The sequence below is a fragment of the Tenrec ecaudatus genome, chromosome 13 (genome assembly GCF_050624435.1).
Source record: "Tenrec ecaudatus isolate mTenEca1 chromosome 13, mTenEca1.hap1, whole genome shotgun sequence".
Classification (NCBI taxonomy): Eukaryota; Metazoa; Chordata; class Mammalia; order Afrosoricida; family Tenrecidae; genus Tenrec; species Tenrec ecaudatus.
In genome coordinates, this window is record NC_134542.1 from 47,944,458 (window position 1) to 47,962,149 (window position 17,692).

The following is a 17,692-nucleotide window of genomic DNA, read 5'->3' on the forward strand; positions in this document are numbered from 1 at the left end:
AGCCCAGCTCTTCACCACAGGGCCACCGCGGCTCGACTGCGTGCAATCATTTTCCCGAAGGCACGCATTGCTTTCCTGCCCATCTGGTCTTTGCAATTCTGTTTCTCTCTGCCTTTGATTCAGTTGCTACATATGACTTCTCCTGTGGCTTCCAAGGCAGACTAACCTCAGGCCATGGAGCTGTGGCCTATGCATAGACACCCCATCGGACAGGGGAGTACAGCCCCCGTGAGTTTACTGGAGTAGAAAGCCCCACATGTCTCCCAAAGAGCTGCTGGTAGTTTTGAACTGCTGACCTTGCAGCCTGACGCTAACCACTGGGATGACACCAGGTATATGCTAAGACAAAAAGTGCTATTCAAAATCCACATCCCAAGAAGTAAAGGGATTTTTAGAAATACTCCATTTACATCCTATTTCGGATGAACAAATTTGGCTTATGCTGGTCACGTGAGGTTCCCAGGATCGTGTGGTAGGGCCAACAGTTGAAAAGGAGAAGAGGTGAAGAGACATTTATATAAATTCCTGCTGTTAAGTATTTAGGGCACTAACATCACTACCAGCATTGGAAAGATACCACTAAAAGACAATGTGACGGTCAGATGTTCAGGAAAGTCTAAACGTGACTGCAGAGTGGTCATCGGAATTATAGCTGCCATGTAGAGGAGGAAGTTTTGTTTATAATTCAGTGGTAAAATGCTTTGCTACCCCCATAAGATCTCAATCAGTAATCTCCTGCCACATCATACAGAAACCGATCTGACATTCAAGGCATAAAAGTCACCCTGTGCTATCGCTGGAGTCTAGGCTGGGTTGGCAGTTCTACGCATCACGGATTAGGCTCATAGGATCTTCCCTGTGCTTCCTCATGTCTGAGGCCAGATGACTGTGCTGACTCAGCTGAGGTTTGGCTGATCTCTCCATCACCCACCGGCTAGCAATCATGACAGCTGGTCAAGCTTCCAACACAGACGAGAGCATGTGAGCTCTCTGTGGCCTTGGCTTGGAATGGTCCAATATCATATCTGCTGTAACAATACTGATCAAACAAGCCCCATGCCTGTCCCGAGTCCACCAAAGTACACCCACTGTCGTCCAGTCCATTCTGATGGAAAGCGACCCCAGAATGGACTCTACAAAGTAAAACTCCCCCATAGGGTTTTCTTGACTGTAATCATCACGGATGCAGATAGCCATCCCTTTCTTCTGCCAAGCCACTAGAACGGTTCAGTCAAACCCACTGCCATCTAGTTCATTTTCACTCGTCGTGACCCTACAGGACGGAGTAGAACTGCTCCTTAGGGTTTCCAAGCAGAGGAGCTCACACCATTTACATCACTCCAGGTGCTTGTCATCTGAATACAGGTCTGTATAGCTACTGGGTTGAACTTCATCCAGCTAGTTTCAGTCCAGTAGCACCCTATCCTGTTTAGATCATTTAGAAATTTTATTTTGCTATCTATGAATTGGTTATTATTTCAGCGTCAATAAACAGCCCCCCTTTCTCAGTGACTTAGCACCACCACGAACATTTCTCACACCCGTGGGTCTGTGGGCTGGCTGCTGCAGTCCTACGCCAGGTGGCAGGCTCTGGTATCTTCGACACACCTCCAGTTCCTGGGCCCAGGTGGATGGAGCAGCAGCTACCTGAGGCATGTCATCTCCTGGTGCAGGGAAGGGTCACACAAGACCAAGTCAATTTCACAACAGTCAAAAGTCTCTAGTCAGATGGGATGCACACCACATTTGCTCACCTTCCACCTGCTGGAGCAGGTCACATGACCAAGGCCAGGGAAGCGCTTTTGGAGGCATACTGCACCCACCCACACTGCACCATGGCAAGGGACAGAGAGGAAAAGAAGAGAGAAACCGCATACAAAACAGTCATAATAATACAACTGGCACATATTTTATTAGCTCTTTAAAACCAAACAAACATCTGTGTCTTTTACAAATGTGTAATTAGTGATCTAAAAACATAACTTCCCAAGGTGACTGTACTAAGGAGTCATTACACAGATGGGTCTGTGGATTTCTGCATATGGGGGTTTGTTTGATAGAGTGCTTTGCAAGTCCTCCATATGTTTAATAGTCACACATAAAATGCATATATTATTCCTTCCAGGAACTTAACATCTTGGAGAGATAGGGCTTGGGCTTTACAGAAACCCATAATGTATACAAGGGAGTAGGTTGTTCTTGTCAAAATAAATACATATCATCTTATTTCAGAGACCAAATTGATTACCACAAGGTGAGGTGCTTCGGGAAAGAGACTATAGTTCAACAGAGTAAGATTTGGATAAGTGAAGAGAGTAAGAGGCAAGACCTGTCATTTGGGGGAAACATTATATGCAAATGAGGCAGATGGTAAAATGAAAAGCCTAGGGAGTGAAGGGGACCTAGAGAAGCTTCGTTAGGTAATGGGGCTAGCCTGGCAGTGTGTTTTTATTATATACGCAATAGGGATTGGTTGAACTTTGTTAAACAAGAAATAACTTTACCAATGCAATGTTTTAGGGAATTGAATTCAGTACCTATAGTGAAGAGGAATGGCTCAGAAGAAGGTGGACTCCATAGAGTTTCCCAGGGTCCCAATTCTGAAATGATGAGGGCTTAGAGTAGGGTGTTCTCAATGTCCATGGCAGCTCTGCAGCCAGACGACTGGTTTCACTGCTACTTAGGTAATGGGGTGCTATGACCAGCTCCATACCTGCTCTATGAGGCTGCCTGTGTGACAGGAAGCTGGGTATGTAGTTGGCAATAGTAAAATACTTGAAGACACATCAGCATGTAGGCTCCGGGGGAAGTCGGGCTGTTATTTAAATCCTAGCACAGAATGCAGTAGTATCTCTAGGGAACAAGCGGCGACACCAAATGACTCCTGAGTTCAGCGGTGCTGGTGGTAGCCACAGGCTGCTGAGGCAATGCAGACACTAGGGTTGAGTGGTGTCACCTTTCAACTGCTCACCACCATCAGCCTCCCCTCCAGTCCCCCAGTGCCCTGCCAAGCAACTTTCAGAGGGCCTTGATTCTGTCAGAGAGCAGAGAGGAAGGGGAGCAGGAGGGAGCTGGCCCAGAGCAGCAGGTACTGAACCCTGTGCAGGAGTGGATGGGGCAACTCTCCCCACCAGCAGATGGGTTTCCTTCAAGCCCCGCCCCGCCCTGGGTTGATATGGTGAGTTCATACACTGGGGGACACGAGGCTTAATGGTGCCACTGCACAGTTGCCCTGTTACTCAAGGCTTGTTCCAGCTTCCAGCTACTCAACGGAACCTGTGCATTTTATGGGTACATATTCCAGTTCTGTCTGGCTTCAGGATGCAGTCCCAGAAAAAGTTATTAGAGTTAAGGTTTTAGACTGAGACTTGAAAGATGAATTAGCAAGAAACGAAGTTGAGGGAGAGGGACTTTCCAACTGTAGAGAACTGCTGGTGAGAAGACACTGATTTTAGGAAGAGCTTGGCTTATTTGAAGAACAAGAAGTCTGAAGTGAGCCAAGAGAAGAGCGGCAGGGATAGGACACATGATAGAGGAACCAGGGTTTACCAGTGTTTTGTGGGTGAGAGCAAGAAATTTGAATTTGTTGAGAACAACCAAGAAAAGCCATTGTTGGGTGATCAGGCCAACAAGTAACACATCCTCCTCTGTAAAATACTAAGTGAGCAAAGTAAGCTGCTGTATGGAAAACAGATTAAAAGGAGTCGGGCTGCACTGAGGAAGCCACTTGGGGATGTAGTGCAATCATTCAAATGAGAAGAGTAGAGGGAGACATGGAGAAAAATGCATGCGATTTGAGAAATATTTTAGAGGAAGAATGAGAAACTCTTGAAGACCAGGTATGGGGGTGACAGAGTAAAACAGGAGCGTCATGACCTTCAAATTTCTGGCACGTGCCATTTCTAGAAACAGCAGGCTTGAGAAAGATGATGACTTTGGTTCTGATCACAAAAAGTGTGCTGAGCTTGTGGGACATCCTACAGGTGAAGCGGGTGAGCAGCTGGACATAGGGTGTGGAGCTCAGAAGGGAGGTGTGGACAGGAGCCATATTTAAGGGTCATTACATCTAGGAGGCAATTGAAGCTATGGGTAAGATCACCACCGGACAGTGTGAGAAGAAGTGTACCAAGGTCGATCCTGATTCAAACTTTACCATAACGATCATTTAGTAGTAGAAGTGGAGTCGGGGTTCTTGTTAGATAGGGCAAGAATGCCACAACCTTGGGGACAAACAAGGAGGTGGTGGTGTAATCGGAACCAAGAGAATAGTTCAAGAAGAATGGCGTTGTCACCTGTGCCAAATATTTGAGAGGTAGAGGGCAGGGAGGTGTCCACCGGAGTCCCTGTGCATACTTAGCTGTATGTAGGGGTCCTGGTCGGTAGTCCATTAAAGCTTTGGGCTGCTCACCCAACCCCATGGTCCGCGTTCTGAACACGGCCGTCTGCACCAGTAAAGATACACAGACTCGGAAACCCAAGGTTTCTATTTCATCCGAAAGTTTCACTATGAGTCAGAGTCATCCTGATGGCCATGTGTCCGGGTTTGGCTTTGGGAGGTCAAGTTGCTGAGTTGCTAGAATGGCAGCATCCTCAACTTTGTCCTCCACCTGGACCAATCCAGGACCAAGTTTGAATCTCTGTAAACACAGTGCTTCCTTTCAGATGCTCTCTACAAATAGGCCAACATGGCATCCCGCCCATCCAATGGCCACCTGCAATAAAGTTAGCGGGTAAGCAAAGGTGAGACTGGAGGGGAGTCTGCGGGGGGAGGTGGCGGCGCTCGGGGAACAGCCGCGTCTGATTGGCGGGGCGCGGCAGCCACCCGCCCTGTGACTGGAGGAGGCGGGCCCTTCCGCGGCCTTTTCTGGGGACCGGTACTTTCGGTTTCCTGTGCGACGTCTGCAAGGAGGCCTAGTTCCCCTGGGGTGCCGCTCACGTCCCGTCTCATCCGAGAGCCCGAGGAGGAGTTCGGCAGCGCCGGAGCGGCAGCGTCTGTGCACCCCCGCCCAGCCCTGCGGGCGCGGCTCGCAGAGTGAGTGGGCGCGAGGTTGCAGGGCCCCGGGTGGCGGGGGACGTGCGGGACGCCGGCTGCAGCTTTTCCAGATTCCCAGGGCCGCGCCCTGACGGCTGCCGGGCCAGACGCTCGCGCCCCGCGCCTGCACACCCACCCGCCGGCCTCGGCGACGCGTGCTGTGCGCTCTCGGAAAGGGTGGCAGTTCAGAGAGTGTCCGTGGAAACGGAGGAATAAGCCACGGATCGTAATTCTGTATATACGCGTACGTTTCAAAGTGAAAGCGCTTCCAGGACTTCCTGGAGTTTAAAGGTGACATCTAGTTCCTGCAAACCCCAGAAGAGTGTCATTACTCTTGGAGGTGGAAACAAGCCGATCAAAGTGTCATTGTGTCTCAGGTGTTGCGTGTTGCGTGCAGAAGTTGGGAGCTGTTTTGATGAGGCAGAAAAGTCTTACAGTCCAGCACAGTTCAGGATGCGCCCATGCACTTAATGAGGAATCTGTGGGGTCCTAAGTATGGTCTGCGGTTTACTTTGGAATTCAATGAGAAACAAAGTACGTGCTTTCTGTTTCGGTTCAGGCAATGGAACATATGGGGGCTTCGAAAAGTTCATGGAAACGGTTCATTATCTTTTCATTCGCTTTGTCCACGAATGTTTCTAAATCCTCAGTACTGTGTGCAGGGCTGTCCCAGCTTCACGGGAGGTGGCGAAAAGTAAGGCAGGGGCCTGAGCTTACATCGCGTAGAGGAGGCACACAGATTTACAATGACTACCAGGGCCCATGTTCTATAGAGGGCCGATGCAGTGGGCACCCAAGTCAAGGGGCATTTAATTGTCTCTGGTAGGTCTCAGGGAGCCCTGTGGGGGTAGGGGTTACGTGTTTGGCTGATAACCTTAAGGCCAGCAGCTTGAAACCACTAGGTGCTTCGAGGTCGAAAGGCTTTCTACTCCGACTCAGCAACCCGCGAGGCAGTTCTGCCTTGTCCTACAGGATCGTTGAGTTGGCATGGACTTGGTGGTGAGTTGGTTTTGGTTTTGTCTGCCTTGGGTGGGGTGGTGGTGTTAAGTTTCAGACTGGGAGCCCTGGGGGCCACAAATGGGTAAGAGCTAGGTTGCTAGCACCAAGGTTAGTGGTTCAAATCCACTTAGCAGCTCCGGGAGAGGAAGCCCTGGTGTTCCAGCCCTGGGCACTGGACAGGGCAGTCTGCTCTGCCACACGGGCTCACTGTGCATAGGAACCGACTAGAGGTGGCCACACAGCAGCAGTCTAAGCAGGGAAGCAGCAGCCTTGCACGCAGAGGTGAGCCTGGCAGGGTTGACAGAAGCAGAAATTTGTAGGGAGCCGGTTTTTTCAGGGGCTAGTGGAGGGCTCCTGGTCGCCTAGCATTGGGCTACTGAACCACCAGCTGCTCTGCGAGAGAAAGACAGGGGTTTCCTCTTTTGTCGAGATACAGTCCCGGAAATTCACAGGGGTCCTTCTCCCCCGTCCTATAGGGTCGCTATGAGCCGGCATCAACTTGATGGCAGTGAGTTCGTTGGGGGTGGCGCGGGTGGGGGGTTGTTTTTGTGAGTGACAGCTGGAGCCCAGCAGAAATGTTGAACACAGGTACACAAACTAACAAGATTATCAGGAGTCAGCCTGGAAATGTACAAGTCAGTATCCTATTTTAAGCAGGAAACGTGGTCCTACATGTGTGCAGCAAGTAGACTGGGAATGGGGAGTATAGAGAGCAGAGGTCAATGCTGAATTTGGGGTTTGGACCAGGTGATGCGGGATGGTGATATTGCTCCCTGGAAATAACCGGTTTTGTGAGATGAGACTGATTTTAGATGTTACCACTTATTTGTTGACCATCCATCTGCTCTGTGCCAGGTTCTATGTATGCACTAGCTCACCTAGCTCAGCGTAGTCTTAGCAACCACTCCGCTGACAGGTCACTCGGCTAATGAGAGTAGTCACTATCCCAGTGGGCTGTAGCTCGGGAGGGTATTTGTTTTGAGGGAGGGAGGGGGATTTGGAGGCTTCTGCTCAGGTAGAATAAACGGGAAGTGAGGAATCAGGTTGTGCCAGAAGGTGAGCGATCGGGGTGGGCTTGGGTCTATTTCTAGTGGTATTTGTGGCAGCAACTTGGTTGGTAGCCCCGTCTAGCAATTAGGTTGGTAACCGTCCGTTGCTAGGTTGGTAACCGTCCGCACTGCCCCCCACCCCCACCGTCTGTTGGAAGATTTGTGGATTGTGCCTGCTCAACATATACTCTCATTCCCGATTTGAATACGTGGGCAGACCCTGCTCAGAGACTTGGCAGGCTGAGGTCCACTTATATCCATTCTGAGTGCTGCCAATCATGGGCTGAAATGAATTCTACAGTATGCTCTGGCAATGGAGCAAAACGCCAAAACAAAGCCCATTGCTGTGATTGGACTCCTAGAGTCCCTAAAGGCCAGAGTGGACCTGCCTCACAGGGTTTCCAAGGCTATCAATCTCTACAGAAGCAGACTGCCACATCCGTCTTCCATCAAGTGGCTGGTGGGTTTGAACTTCTGACCTTATGGTTAGCTTTAAGCCCTGCACCACCAGGGCTCCTTGTAGAAATGGAAGGGTTTTCATCTTCTTATGGATTTTTAGACTTCCATTAATAAGAGTTTTGTTTTATTTTTAATCCTTAAACTATGTAAAAACTGGCTCGCCCTCAACACGAGAAACACAATTCTATGCTCTCAAATCAGTTTAAAGACTTGTTTTCGTCTTTAAAAATTATTTCTATGATTTGAGATGTTTTACTTAGTATTTACAGTAGACAAAAAAGAAAAAAACTCTTTAAAATGTCTGTAAGCAAAACTGAGGAGCCCTAATGGCTTAGTGGTTATGTGTTGGGCTGCTAACTACAAGGTCAGCAGTTTGAAACCACCAGTCAGCTCCAAGGGAGAAAGATGAGGCTTTCTACTACCGTAAACAGTTACAGTCTTAGAAACGTACAAGGGCAGTTCTAGCCTATCCTACAGAGTCACGAGGAGTCAGTATTGACTTGATGGCAGGGAGGGAAGGATAAGCAAGAATGCTTACTTTTATCATCTGAATTATAAGATATTGTCCACCAGTTTACAATCCTTTGCATCAATTACAAATGTACTGTGGTAGTGTTAGTTGTTGATGAATGAGTTAGCCCGGTCTCGTGTCTAACAGAAGAAAATGCTGCCCAGACCTGGGCCAGCTCTGTGAGCTTTCATATGTTTGAGCCCATTGTTAAAACGATTGTGATTTCATCTCCTTCTGGGTTTTCCTAATGTTCACTGACCCCCTACTTTCCTATACATCAGAGGTGGACGACCTTTGGGATATGCATAACATCATTTTCAGGCCTACAGCTTCAAAATTGGCCTCCTAGATTTGGCCAAATCTTTAATTAATTCACTCTAACGTGATGGCTGGAACTGCTTCTTTTTGGTGAAGTGTGTGACGTTAGCAGACATTGAGGATTTCGTGGGTCTTAGACAGCTCATGGGCCAGACGGGTCCCCAGCCTTGCTATACATGATGTTCCTCTATAATAGTGGTTCTCAACCTGCGGGTTGTGACCCCTTTGGGGATCAAACGATCCTTTCACAGGGGTTGCCCGATTCATAAGAGTCAGTAGCAAAATTACTGTTATGAAGTAGCAAAGAAACTAATTTTATGGCTGGGGGGTCACCACCACATGAGGAACTGTAAGGAAGGGTCAGGCATGAGGAAGGTTGAGAACCGCTGCTCTGGAGCAATTGGTCTAGCCTGGTGATAAGACAGAGCCTCACCAACCTCTCCTCTAAAGAACATTCAGCTTGTGTTTCTTCCAAAATGGATTAGTATGTTCTTCTAGCAGTCCATTCAGGATTCTTTGCCAACACCCCCAATTCAAAAGCATCAGTTCTTCTCCCTTCTTTTTTCTTGGTCCAGTTTCTCAATGAACATTAGGCAATAAAACAGACCACAGCTTGGGGGCATGGTCAACAAAATGACCTCTGTGGTGGAGAATTTTCAACAGCTCTTTTGTAGCAGAATGCCTCCATTGCTGTTTCCTGGGTGTTGATTGCTGATCCAAGAGGAATGAAATCCTTGACAACTTCCATTCGCTCTTCATTTATTGTGATGCTGCTTATATTGGCCCAGTTGTGAGGCAATTTGCAGAGCCATTTTTGGAGAGTTCTTGGCATTTGGCTTTGCTGGTTAAAGTGCAGGTTCATTTTAAAGGCCTATTTATTAAGCATTTACTATGAGGTCACCACCATTCCGGAGAGAGAGCAGTGAACAAAACTCCACAGCATCCTTCTCTTCATATTGAGAAAAAGGGACAGTAAGCAAAAGATAACACAGCCACATGGTTTAAATGCTACAGAGAAAAAGTAAGTCAGGCGTCGGATTGTATCTACCATGGTTGCAATGTAAATTAAGTGGAACATGAAGGCTGCCTAATACATTTCCCAGAGAAGAAAAAAATGACACCCCCCAAATACAGTTTAAAAATAGACTCTAAAAAAAGAACCAACCCCCTCCCATGGAGTTGATCCTGATGCAGAGCGACCCTCTATGGGGATTTTGCAGCTGTAAGTCTTCATGGAAGCAGACAGCCTTATCTTTGCTCTGCAGAGCTGCACATGGATTTGAACCCTCTACGTTACCATATGGCGAACAGTCCCGTGCTTCCGGGACAGTGCCACCAGGGCTCTTTAAAAATAAACTTAGACACCATTTAAAGAATCTATTTCAAGGATAAATTGTGTTCTGGATTAAATGACTATATGACAGTTGACAGATTTTCTTTGAAGTGCTGCTCTTCCATTTATGGTGTGTGTTCTTTGGTCTTTCTATAGGATGGCTCAGTGGTATGAACTTCAGCAGCTCGATTCCAAATTCCTAGAGCAGGTTCATCAGCTTTATGATGACAGCTTCCCCATGGAGATCAGACAGTACCTGGCCCAGTGGCTAGAAAAACAAGACTGGTAAGGAATGTGCACTTGACCCGTAACTGTTACTTTTCAAATCCATGGTCATTAAGTGACTTGGAGCATGGTAACTTGAAGGCGAATCTTGTCAATAGGGAATGGAATGATCTATTTCTGAAAATTGCTACAGTTTATTTATTTACTTATTTTTAAAGGCTTGTCTTTACACAAAGCTAAATACACGAATCATTAAGCACTTTTCTGCACTTTGGGGGAATTTGATTATGATATGTGCTTTAGATGTTTTGGACTAAGTTAGATAATGCTGACACCATCTATTTTTGAAGTCAGGGTCCATGCTCTAGGAAGAAGCATTTTTTTAAATCCAAATTATAGTAAAACATTGAATAGAGATATGAAGAAGCTAATGAAACCAAGTCGCATCTCTTTAAACTGATATGTGTCCTGTTTTGCTGATTGAAAAGATTTTAAATCTGAAAAAATTTGACCTAGAGAATTGATTTTGTGCAATTATCTCTGTAGAACTGTGGAATTCTTTATAGTAATGCTATACTTCTAGTTTTTGTTACTAATCGAAACACTGGTAACTTATTAATCGTAAAAGTAACGAGATGAAAAGAAGGTAATACAATCTAAGAAAATATTTAAAGTTACTCTGATAATCCCTATAAGAGAAGGGTCAGTTTTGTTGAAGCACGAACGAGAATAACAATGTGCCCATTCACAATCTCCTAGGGAGCATGCCGCCAACGATGTGTCCTTCGCCACCATTCGTTTCCACGACCTCCTGTCCCAGCTCGATGACCAGTACAGCCGCTTTTCTCTGGAGAACAACTTTTTGCTGCAGCACAACATAAGGAAAAGCAAGCGCAATCTCCAGGTGTGGCCTCAGATTTGTTTTCATCGGCATAGTCCCGTATTTATAAAGTAGAGGGGTTTTTGTTTATTTTTTTAATTCAAATACGAGTTAGCACACAGTCTTCAGTGAGGGAAAACCTAGACTGCAAACAAGGAAACTTATTTTGCGTGGCTACTACTTTATAACAAAGGAAACATCCATTCTCTCTGAGTCCAGGAGGTTTCTCTGCTTTCCGGGACTAGTTGTGAGAGGTTAGACGTTCTTAGAGAGCTGTGGTGCCATGTCGGGGTTTGACTAAAGATTGCTAAAATGCAAACAGAAGAAAAGGGGTGCACTGTCAGAGCAGTGAGGCCTGGGAACATGTTAAACCATGAAGGAACTTCAGTGATCACTTAGGTCCGATTCCGCAGTTTAACAGATGGGAAACGAATCTGGGAGCGTTTGGTTTCCCTGGGGCCAGGTAGTGAGCTGGTGAACTCGAAGGAGGTTCCTTGCTTTGGGGCTGATGGAATTGCCCTCTACTTAGAGATGGTCAGAGGGAGAGCCTGGTGTGAGAGACAGTGCTGTAAGGAGCAGATTAATTCTTCAAAAGGTCTTCCCAGCGCGCTCCAGGGCTTGGCTCTCATGCTTATTTCTATATTCATGGAACTTTTTTTTATATTAATGGGGGTGAGAACTGGCCATGTTCTTGTTTCATACAACATAACTGAACTTGCCAACGTAGGTAAGGCACCTCCTCATCCATCTCCCCCACCCCTCAGTTTAATGGAGCTCATTACTCCCAGTGACAAGGTGTCCAGGTCTCACAGTAGGTCAAGCATTTACTGCTAACTGAGTGTCTGTGACTTGAACCCACCAGCTGCTCCCGGGGAGAAAGAGGAGGCAGTCTGCCCCTGTAAAGATCTGCATCCTCTGGATGGATGGACTGTGCGGAGAGTTGTGCGAGCCCCCAATACAATGATTGTTGAAACAAGAAAGAAAACCACTGTAGACAAAAACAGACGACGGAGCTAGTTCCAATAAAACTTTAAGAATATTGAAAAAAAAAAAGAGATTTGTATCCTCAGGAACTATGGAGTACTTCTACTCTAGCCTACAGGGTCATTATGAGTTGTAATCGACTCAGCTGCAATGGACAGACATGCTCAATGAGTAAGAAAATCGTATTGATCAAAGTAAGGAAATCACCTATTCCCAATGAGTAAGGAAATCCTACTGCTTTTACTTGAACATACCTTTTATGAAGAGTCAAGATTTTCAATATTTTGCAAACTGTCTTGGCAATGAACATAGAAAAATAGCTCTCACCTAATTAAGAGGGGAGACCAACAAATACTTGGGAAATTCCATGGGTAATTTTTATATCATTTTTGTGGTCTCAAGGCTGTCAGACAATATAGTTGGCCTCACGAGAAATGGAAAGCTATGAATAGTATTAATATCAATAATCAGTCATAATATGAGTATACAGTTTATGTACTTATTAATAACAGATATGTTTGTAGTCTACATAATCTATACATAGTACTCTTAATCATAAATTATATAAGGTATATAAAAATATATGAACCATATATGAAAATACTTTACTGATCAATTTTTGTCATGACTTGTCAAAGGAATATTTTTATTTTAACAAAAAATGTCAAATTTAATAAATGTGAGGATGAAGTTTTTCCATTGGATATGAACAAACTTATGTCAATTTACAATGGATAGTGGTTTACACATTAAGAATTTTAACTTATTTTTATTCTAACTCATTTCCAGGATAATTTCCAGGAAGACCCGATATTGATGTCTATGATCATCTATAACTGTCTGAAGGAGGAAAGGAAGATCCTGGACAATGCCCAAAGATTTAACCAGGTATTTTTTCCACTTGAGCATTAAAAATTGCAGTAATATCACATTCCATTCTTTCACTCAACAAATACTATGAAGGTCCTCTTCAAGGCAGCGGTGAATACCCTTTGATTTTATAGCCCCAGTGAATGGGTAAAAATCAGATTGAGAGATTTGATAAAGCAGGTTTTAACAAAACGGCCTGATTTCATGAAATTACATTCTATTGAGGGAGAACGATGACAAACATATTGCTTCCAAATACTGGTAAGACTATAAATACAGGGTAGAGTGCAAGCTGGAGCCCTAGTGGCACAGTGGGTTAGGTGTTAGGCTGCTATCCAAGCAGCCAGCAGTTAGCAATTCGAAACCACTGGCGGCTCCATGGGAGAAAGATGAGGCTTTTCGTCCATAAAGAGTTATGGTTTCGCCCACAGGGGCAGTTCTACCCTGTCCTATAGAGTAGCTGTGAGTTGGAATTGACTCAATGGCAGTGAGTTAAGTACATGCTAAAACTATGGACTGACACAGCCCTGGGTATTCCAAATGGTTCTTGTCTAAAGGCTGTTGCTTTGTACCCTCCTCATGCCCCCCCAAGTACCCCCAATAGCTCCAGCCATGAAGAAGCCTAGTGATGTGTTTCTGTAAACGTTACAGGCATGACAACTCTGTGCAGTAGTTCTTTGTAGCACCTGGGAATGCCCTGAGTCAAAATGAACTTGAAACAATGCATTTGGTTTAAGTTGATTAAAATGGGTAGTAAAGGCATGACTGGGGGTTGGGTTGTTTCCTGAGATTAGGGTTAGGACAGGCTCTCAAAGCGCTCGAGCGGGATTGGAGGCGTGCAAACAGGGAGGACTGCAGAAATCTAAGGAACGGACATAGAAACGTGCACTCGGAATCCGTGGCAGTGGGAAGAATTGAACGGCTTCGGGGTATATCTTGGACCCAGTGCCAACAGAGCTCACGGTGGAGGTTCTGGGAGGTGAGCGAGGGCAAAAGGGTTTGTGGCCCGAGCCAGTGGGTGTTTAAGAAGCTGTGGCAGATGGGAAGGAAACCACTCGAAGGAGAGATCGTACTGAGCTGGTAGCAATAGCCTTTGAAGTCCTTTATGGTAGTGCTTTTCAATTTTGAGAGGAATCACCTGGAATCATGTTAAAATGGGAGTGCTGATCCTTTTGCCAGATTAGAACCTGAATTTCTGCATTTCCAGTAAGTCCTTAGGTAGTAAGATGTCGCTGGTCTCAGTTCATACTTTGCTTTATAAGGACCGAAAGACAAATCTGTACAGTGTTAATAAATTATGAATGGTCCTCTGTACAGAAGTTGAGAAACCCTGAAGGAAATTCCTATGTGGTAGCATGCTGATGTGCAAATGAATGGAAATTTCTAGCAGTATTTCGTTTGTCTTGGGCATGAACTGAGCCTAGTCTTTCTGTAGCCTTTTTAACAGTTCATCAGCATTTTCCAGACCTCAGAAACTCAGCTCCCTCTTGCTCACACTCATATGGGAAAGCAGCCGTGAGAGCTAGAGGGCCGGGGAGGAGGGTTGGGCCCTGGGAACAGACTTGACTTTGGAGGGTCACCAGCGAGTAAACATGCCGAAGAAGATGACTGTTAACCTTGCCCTTCACATTGCAGTCTCAGTCAGGGAATATTCAGAGCACTGTGATGCTGGACAAACAGAAGGAGCTTGACAGCAAAGTCAGAAACGTAAAGGACAAAGTTATGGTGAGTATCAGGGGACTACATGGATCTTTACCTGGCAACTTTTTATTGGGAGGAAAGAGAGTTAAATTGCACCAAGTGAAAACCTTACCACCGGTTTTCCTCTTTTAAGACTTTTAAGTAATTGAGGAAAGTTTGGCTGAAGTGCCTGACCAGCAATAAACAATAAAAAACAATAACCAGACATTTTTATGGTGCTTGTTACACATTCAAACAGCAAACTTACCGTATTCTTCCTTGTAAGATCAAGTGGGTGACTTTGCTCCCCCAACCAAGGAAATAGATGTTGCCGCATAAAAAGAGCCCTTTTAGTTTGGTCTGTCGAATCAGGGTGTGCATAATGTTTCTGATTAAAGTACAGCCTCTGTAATGGTATGATGGAACTTGTGAGGTAATGAGTGGTGTCAGCAGGTTGCTGTGCACCAGTGGTGGTGGGTGTCGTGGCACAGCAAGGGGAATTCTGCTCCCCACGGCACCTATGTCTGCGGGAGGGGCCTCTCCGCTGAGCAGCAGGGTCCTGCTGTGTCTGATTCTCACTGCCTCGACAGAAAACATTTTTTTAAAGCTCTAGATTCTTTAGAGAAAATCCACTTCTGTCTCCTAATAAAGATTCACTAAAGTATAAATCAATGGCCATGAAAATCCAGAGAAGGATGTGGAGAAATGTGAGCCGATCCGAAGCAAGTGAGGCCTGTTTATGGATGGAACATACAATGTATTTTCCAGGCTGAAATACATTTGAGCAAGTTAGAGGGCATTAATAATCATTAATGGAGCCCTGGAAGCGTAGTGGTTATGTGTTGGGCTACTGACCTGGAGGTTAGCAGTTCAAAAATCACCAGCCGCTCCATTAGAGAAAGATGAGGCTTTCTAATCCTGTAAATAGTCTCAGAAACCTGCAAGGGCAGTTCTACCCTGTCCTATAGGGTCCCCATGAGTCAGAATGGACTGAATGGCAGTGAGTTTGAGGTTGCTTCATAATTTATCAGGAGCCCTGGTGGCTACACATTGAACTGCTAACCACGAGGTCAGCAGTTCAAATACACCAGCTGCTCTGCTGGAGAAAGATGAAGTTTTCTACTCCAGTAAAGATTTACAGCCTTGGAGACCCACAGGGACAGTTCTACTCTATCCTATGGGGTCACTATGAGTCAGAATCCACTTTGTGAGGTTTTATTGGTTGTTCCAGAAAAGATTGACAGCCTCAGAAACCTAGGGTCATGATGTGTCAGCGTTGTCTCAGTGGTATTGGGTGGGTAGGATAGAAGCAAGAGGAGCTCTGGTGGCACAGTGGTTAAGCACTTAGCTGGAAACCGTAAGGTTGGTGGTTCAAACTTCCCTACTTCTTGGGGAGATGTGGAGGCACTTTCACTGAAAGATTCAGCCTTGGAAACCCCACGGGACAGTTGTACTCTGTCCTCGAGAATTGCTCTGAGCTGGAACCAACTCTAGGGTAAAGGGTTGGTTTTGATATGAAAGCCCCAATCTGTCCCATAAGTCTTTGGAAACTGATCTGTCGAAAATACATATATGTCTGTATTTGTAGTGCATAGAGCATGAAATCAAGACCCTAGAAGATTTACAAGATGAGTATGATTTCAAATGCAAGACCTTGCAGAACAGAGGTAAGCTTTCAAGGGAAGCAGCACTCACGAACTCTCGTGTTTCCTGTCGGTAGTAGACACCGGCGGCGAGTACTGCATATTTGCCAAGCGTTCTTTGACTGTATCAGCCTGTGATGACCCAGGCCAGGTTTTCTCAGCCTAGACACTATTGACCTCCCGGACCAGAAAATTCTCTGTTCTGGTTTTGTTTGTGGGGGCAGGGTTTGATCCTGGGCATTACCGGCCACTTGGCAGCATTCCTAGCCAATCTGCCAATGTCACCACGCATCCTAAGGCTTCAGCATCTCAACTCTCTCCAGGTGACTACCGCTGGGGGAGTGGTGTTTATTTGTTGTGCCCAGCCCCCTGGCAGGGGTGTGGGTTCTCGGTACCTGAAGTTCCTTTCTATAATCTATTCTCCACAGATAAGCTTAGCATTTTCTCGTGTTTTCCCGTGGTTCTCATGTATTTTGTTGTTGCTGATTTTTAATGACAGCAATATCACCACTAGCAGTAACTGCAAAGTGTGTGGGTTGTGTAGAATGTGTGGCTACTGCTGCCACCCTGGGAATCCTTTGGTGACACCATGGTGACAGTGCCAGTGTGATGTGGGCGGCCAAGGGGGAAGATAAAAAGAGCCCCAAACGACTGCTTCTTGATTGCCTGTTTCTCCTTTCAAAGCTGCAGGCACTCGCTGCAGAATCCTGCCTGAGGTTTAGAATCTTGTCACTTATATCTTCTCACTAATATTCTGACAGTGGCTGAATAACCAGGCCCGGTGCTGTTCCCAATTGACTGGGTCCTTGAGAATGAGTACTTTCTTTCATGGTACCTCTTTTTATACAGAGGGAGTCCCCCACCTTTTCTTGTTTTGTTCAATAAAGATGGAAGGTGACTGCACCACCGTTCTCTTAAATGGATGTGAGTCTTGATTTCAGGGGGGTCTGGCTTCTCTTACATGTATGTGTGTCTGTTCTCTCCCCGCAGAGCATGAAACCAACAGTGTGGCAAAGAATGAACAGAAACAAGAGCAGATGTTACTGCAGAAGATGTTCTTAATGCTTGACAACAAGAGAAAGGTAGTGATGCACTTTTTGGAAAAACATGTTACTTTTTAGTAGAATTATAAGGAATGAACTTGTAGTTTGGAATAGGAAAAAAGGAAATTACTGTTATAACTACTTAGTTGGTTTAGAGCACCACTTGAGAATGGAAAGGTATTTTCTTTGCTTTTTAAATAAAATTTCAAAAGATATTTTGTGGCTACAAAGAGAATGAATTTTCTTTTGTGTCTCCCTCATCTTTTAGGAAGTAGTTCATAAAATAATAGAACTATTGAATATCACTGAGCTTACCCAGAATGCCCTGATTAACGATGAGCTTGTGGAGTGGAAGCGGAGGCAGCAGAGTGCCTGTATTGGGGGGCCACCCAATGCCTGCCTCGATCAGCTGCAGAACTGGTAAGAGCCTCCAAAGTAGCAAACTGGCAGCTGTGGCCAAGCCACAGGAACGTGTGAAGTGCACATGCGGGCACTGTGCCGGCCCCGGTTAGGGCAACTCAGAACGTAGTCCAGCTGGTTCTTACCCTGAGAATGCTCACTTGGAACCCAAACCCAACCCAGCCCATGGTCGGCAAGTCAGTTCCAACCCACAGCAACCCTGTGGCATGGCGTAAACCTGCTCCCTAAGGCTTCTGAGATGACAGC

At 45.8% G+C, this 17,692-nt stretch overlaps 1 protein-coding gene across 1 annotated transcript in view; it reads left to right on the top strand.

The window, feature by feature from the left end:
- Positions 1 to 4,866: 4,866 nt before the first annotated feature.
- STAT1 (signal transducer and activator of transcription 1) overlaps positions 4,867 to 17,692 on the top strand; it is a 39,283-nt gene continuing 26,457 nt past the window's right edge. The window contains exons 1-8 of the mRNA XM_075530416.1: positions 4,867 to 5,032; positions 9,858 to 9,986; positions 10,686 to 10,830; positions 12,580 to 12,678; positions 14,296 to 14,385; positions 15,929 to 16,007; positions 16,974 to 17,065; positions 17,295 to 17,446. Of these exons, the coding sequence (XP_075386531.1) occupies positions 9,859 to 9,986; positions 10,686 to 10,830; positions 12,580 to 12,678; positions 14,296 to 14,385; positions 15,929 to 16,007; positions 16,974 to 17,065; positions 17,295 to 17,446 (785 nt within the window). The 5' untranslated portion in view covers positions 4,867 to 5,032; position 9,858. The remainder of the gene's footprint in view (positions 5,033 to 9,857; positions 9,987 to 10,685; positions 10,831 to 12,579; positions 12,679 to 14,295; positions 14,386 to 15,928; positions 16,008 to 16,973; positions 17,066 to 17,294; positions 17,447 to 17,692) is intronic.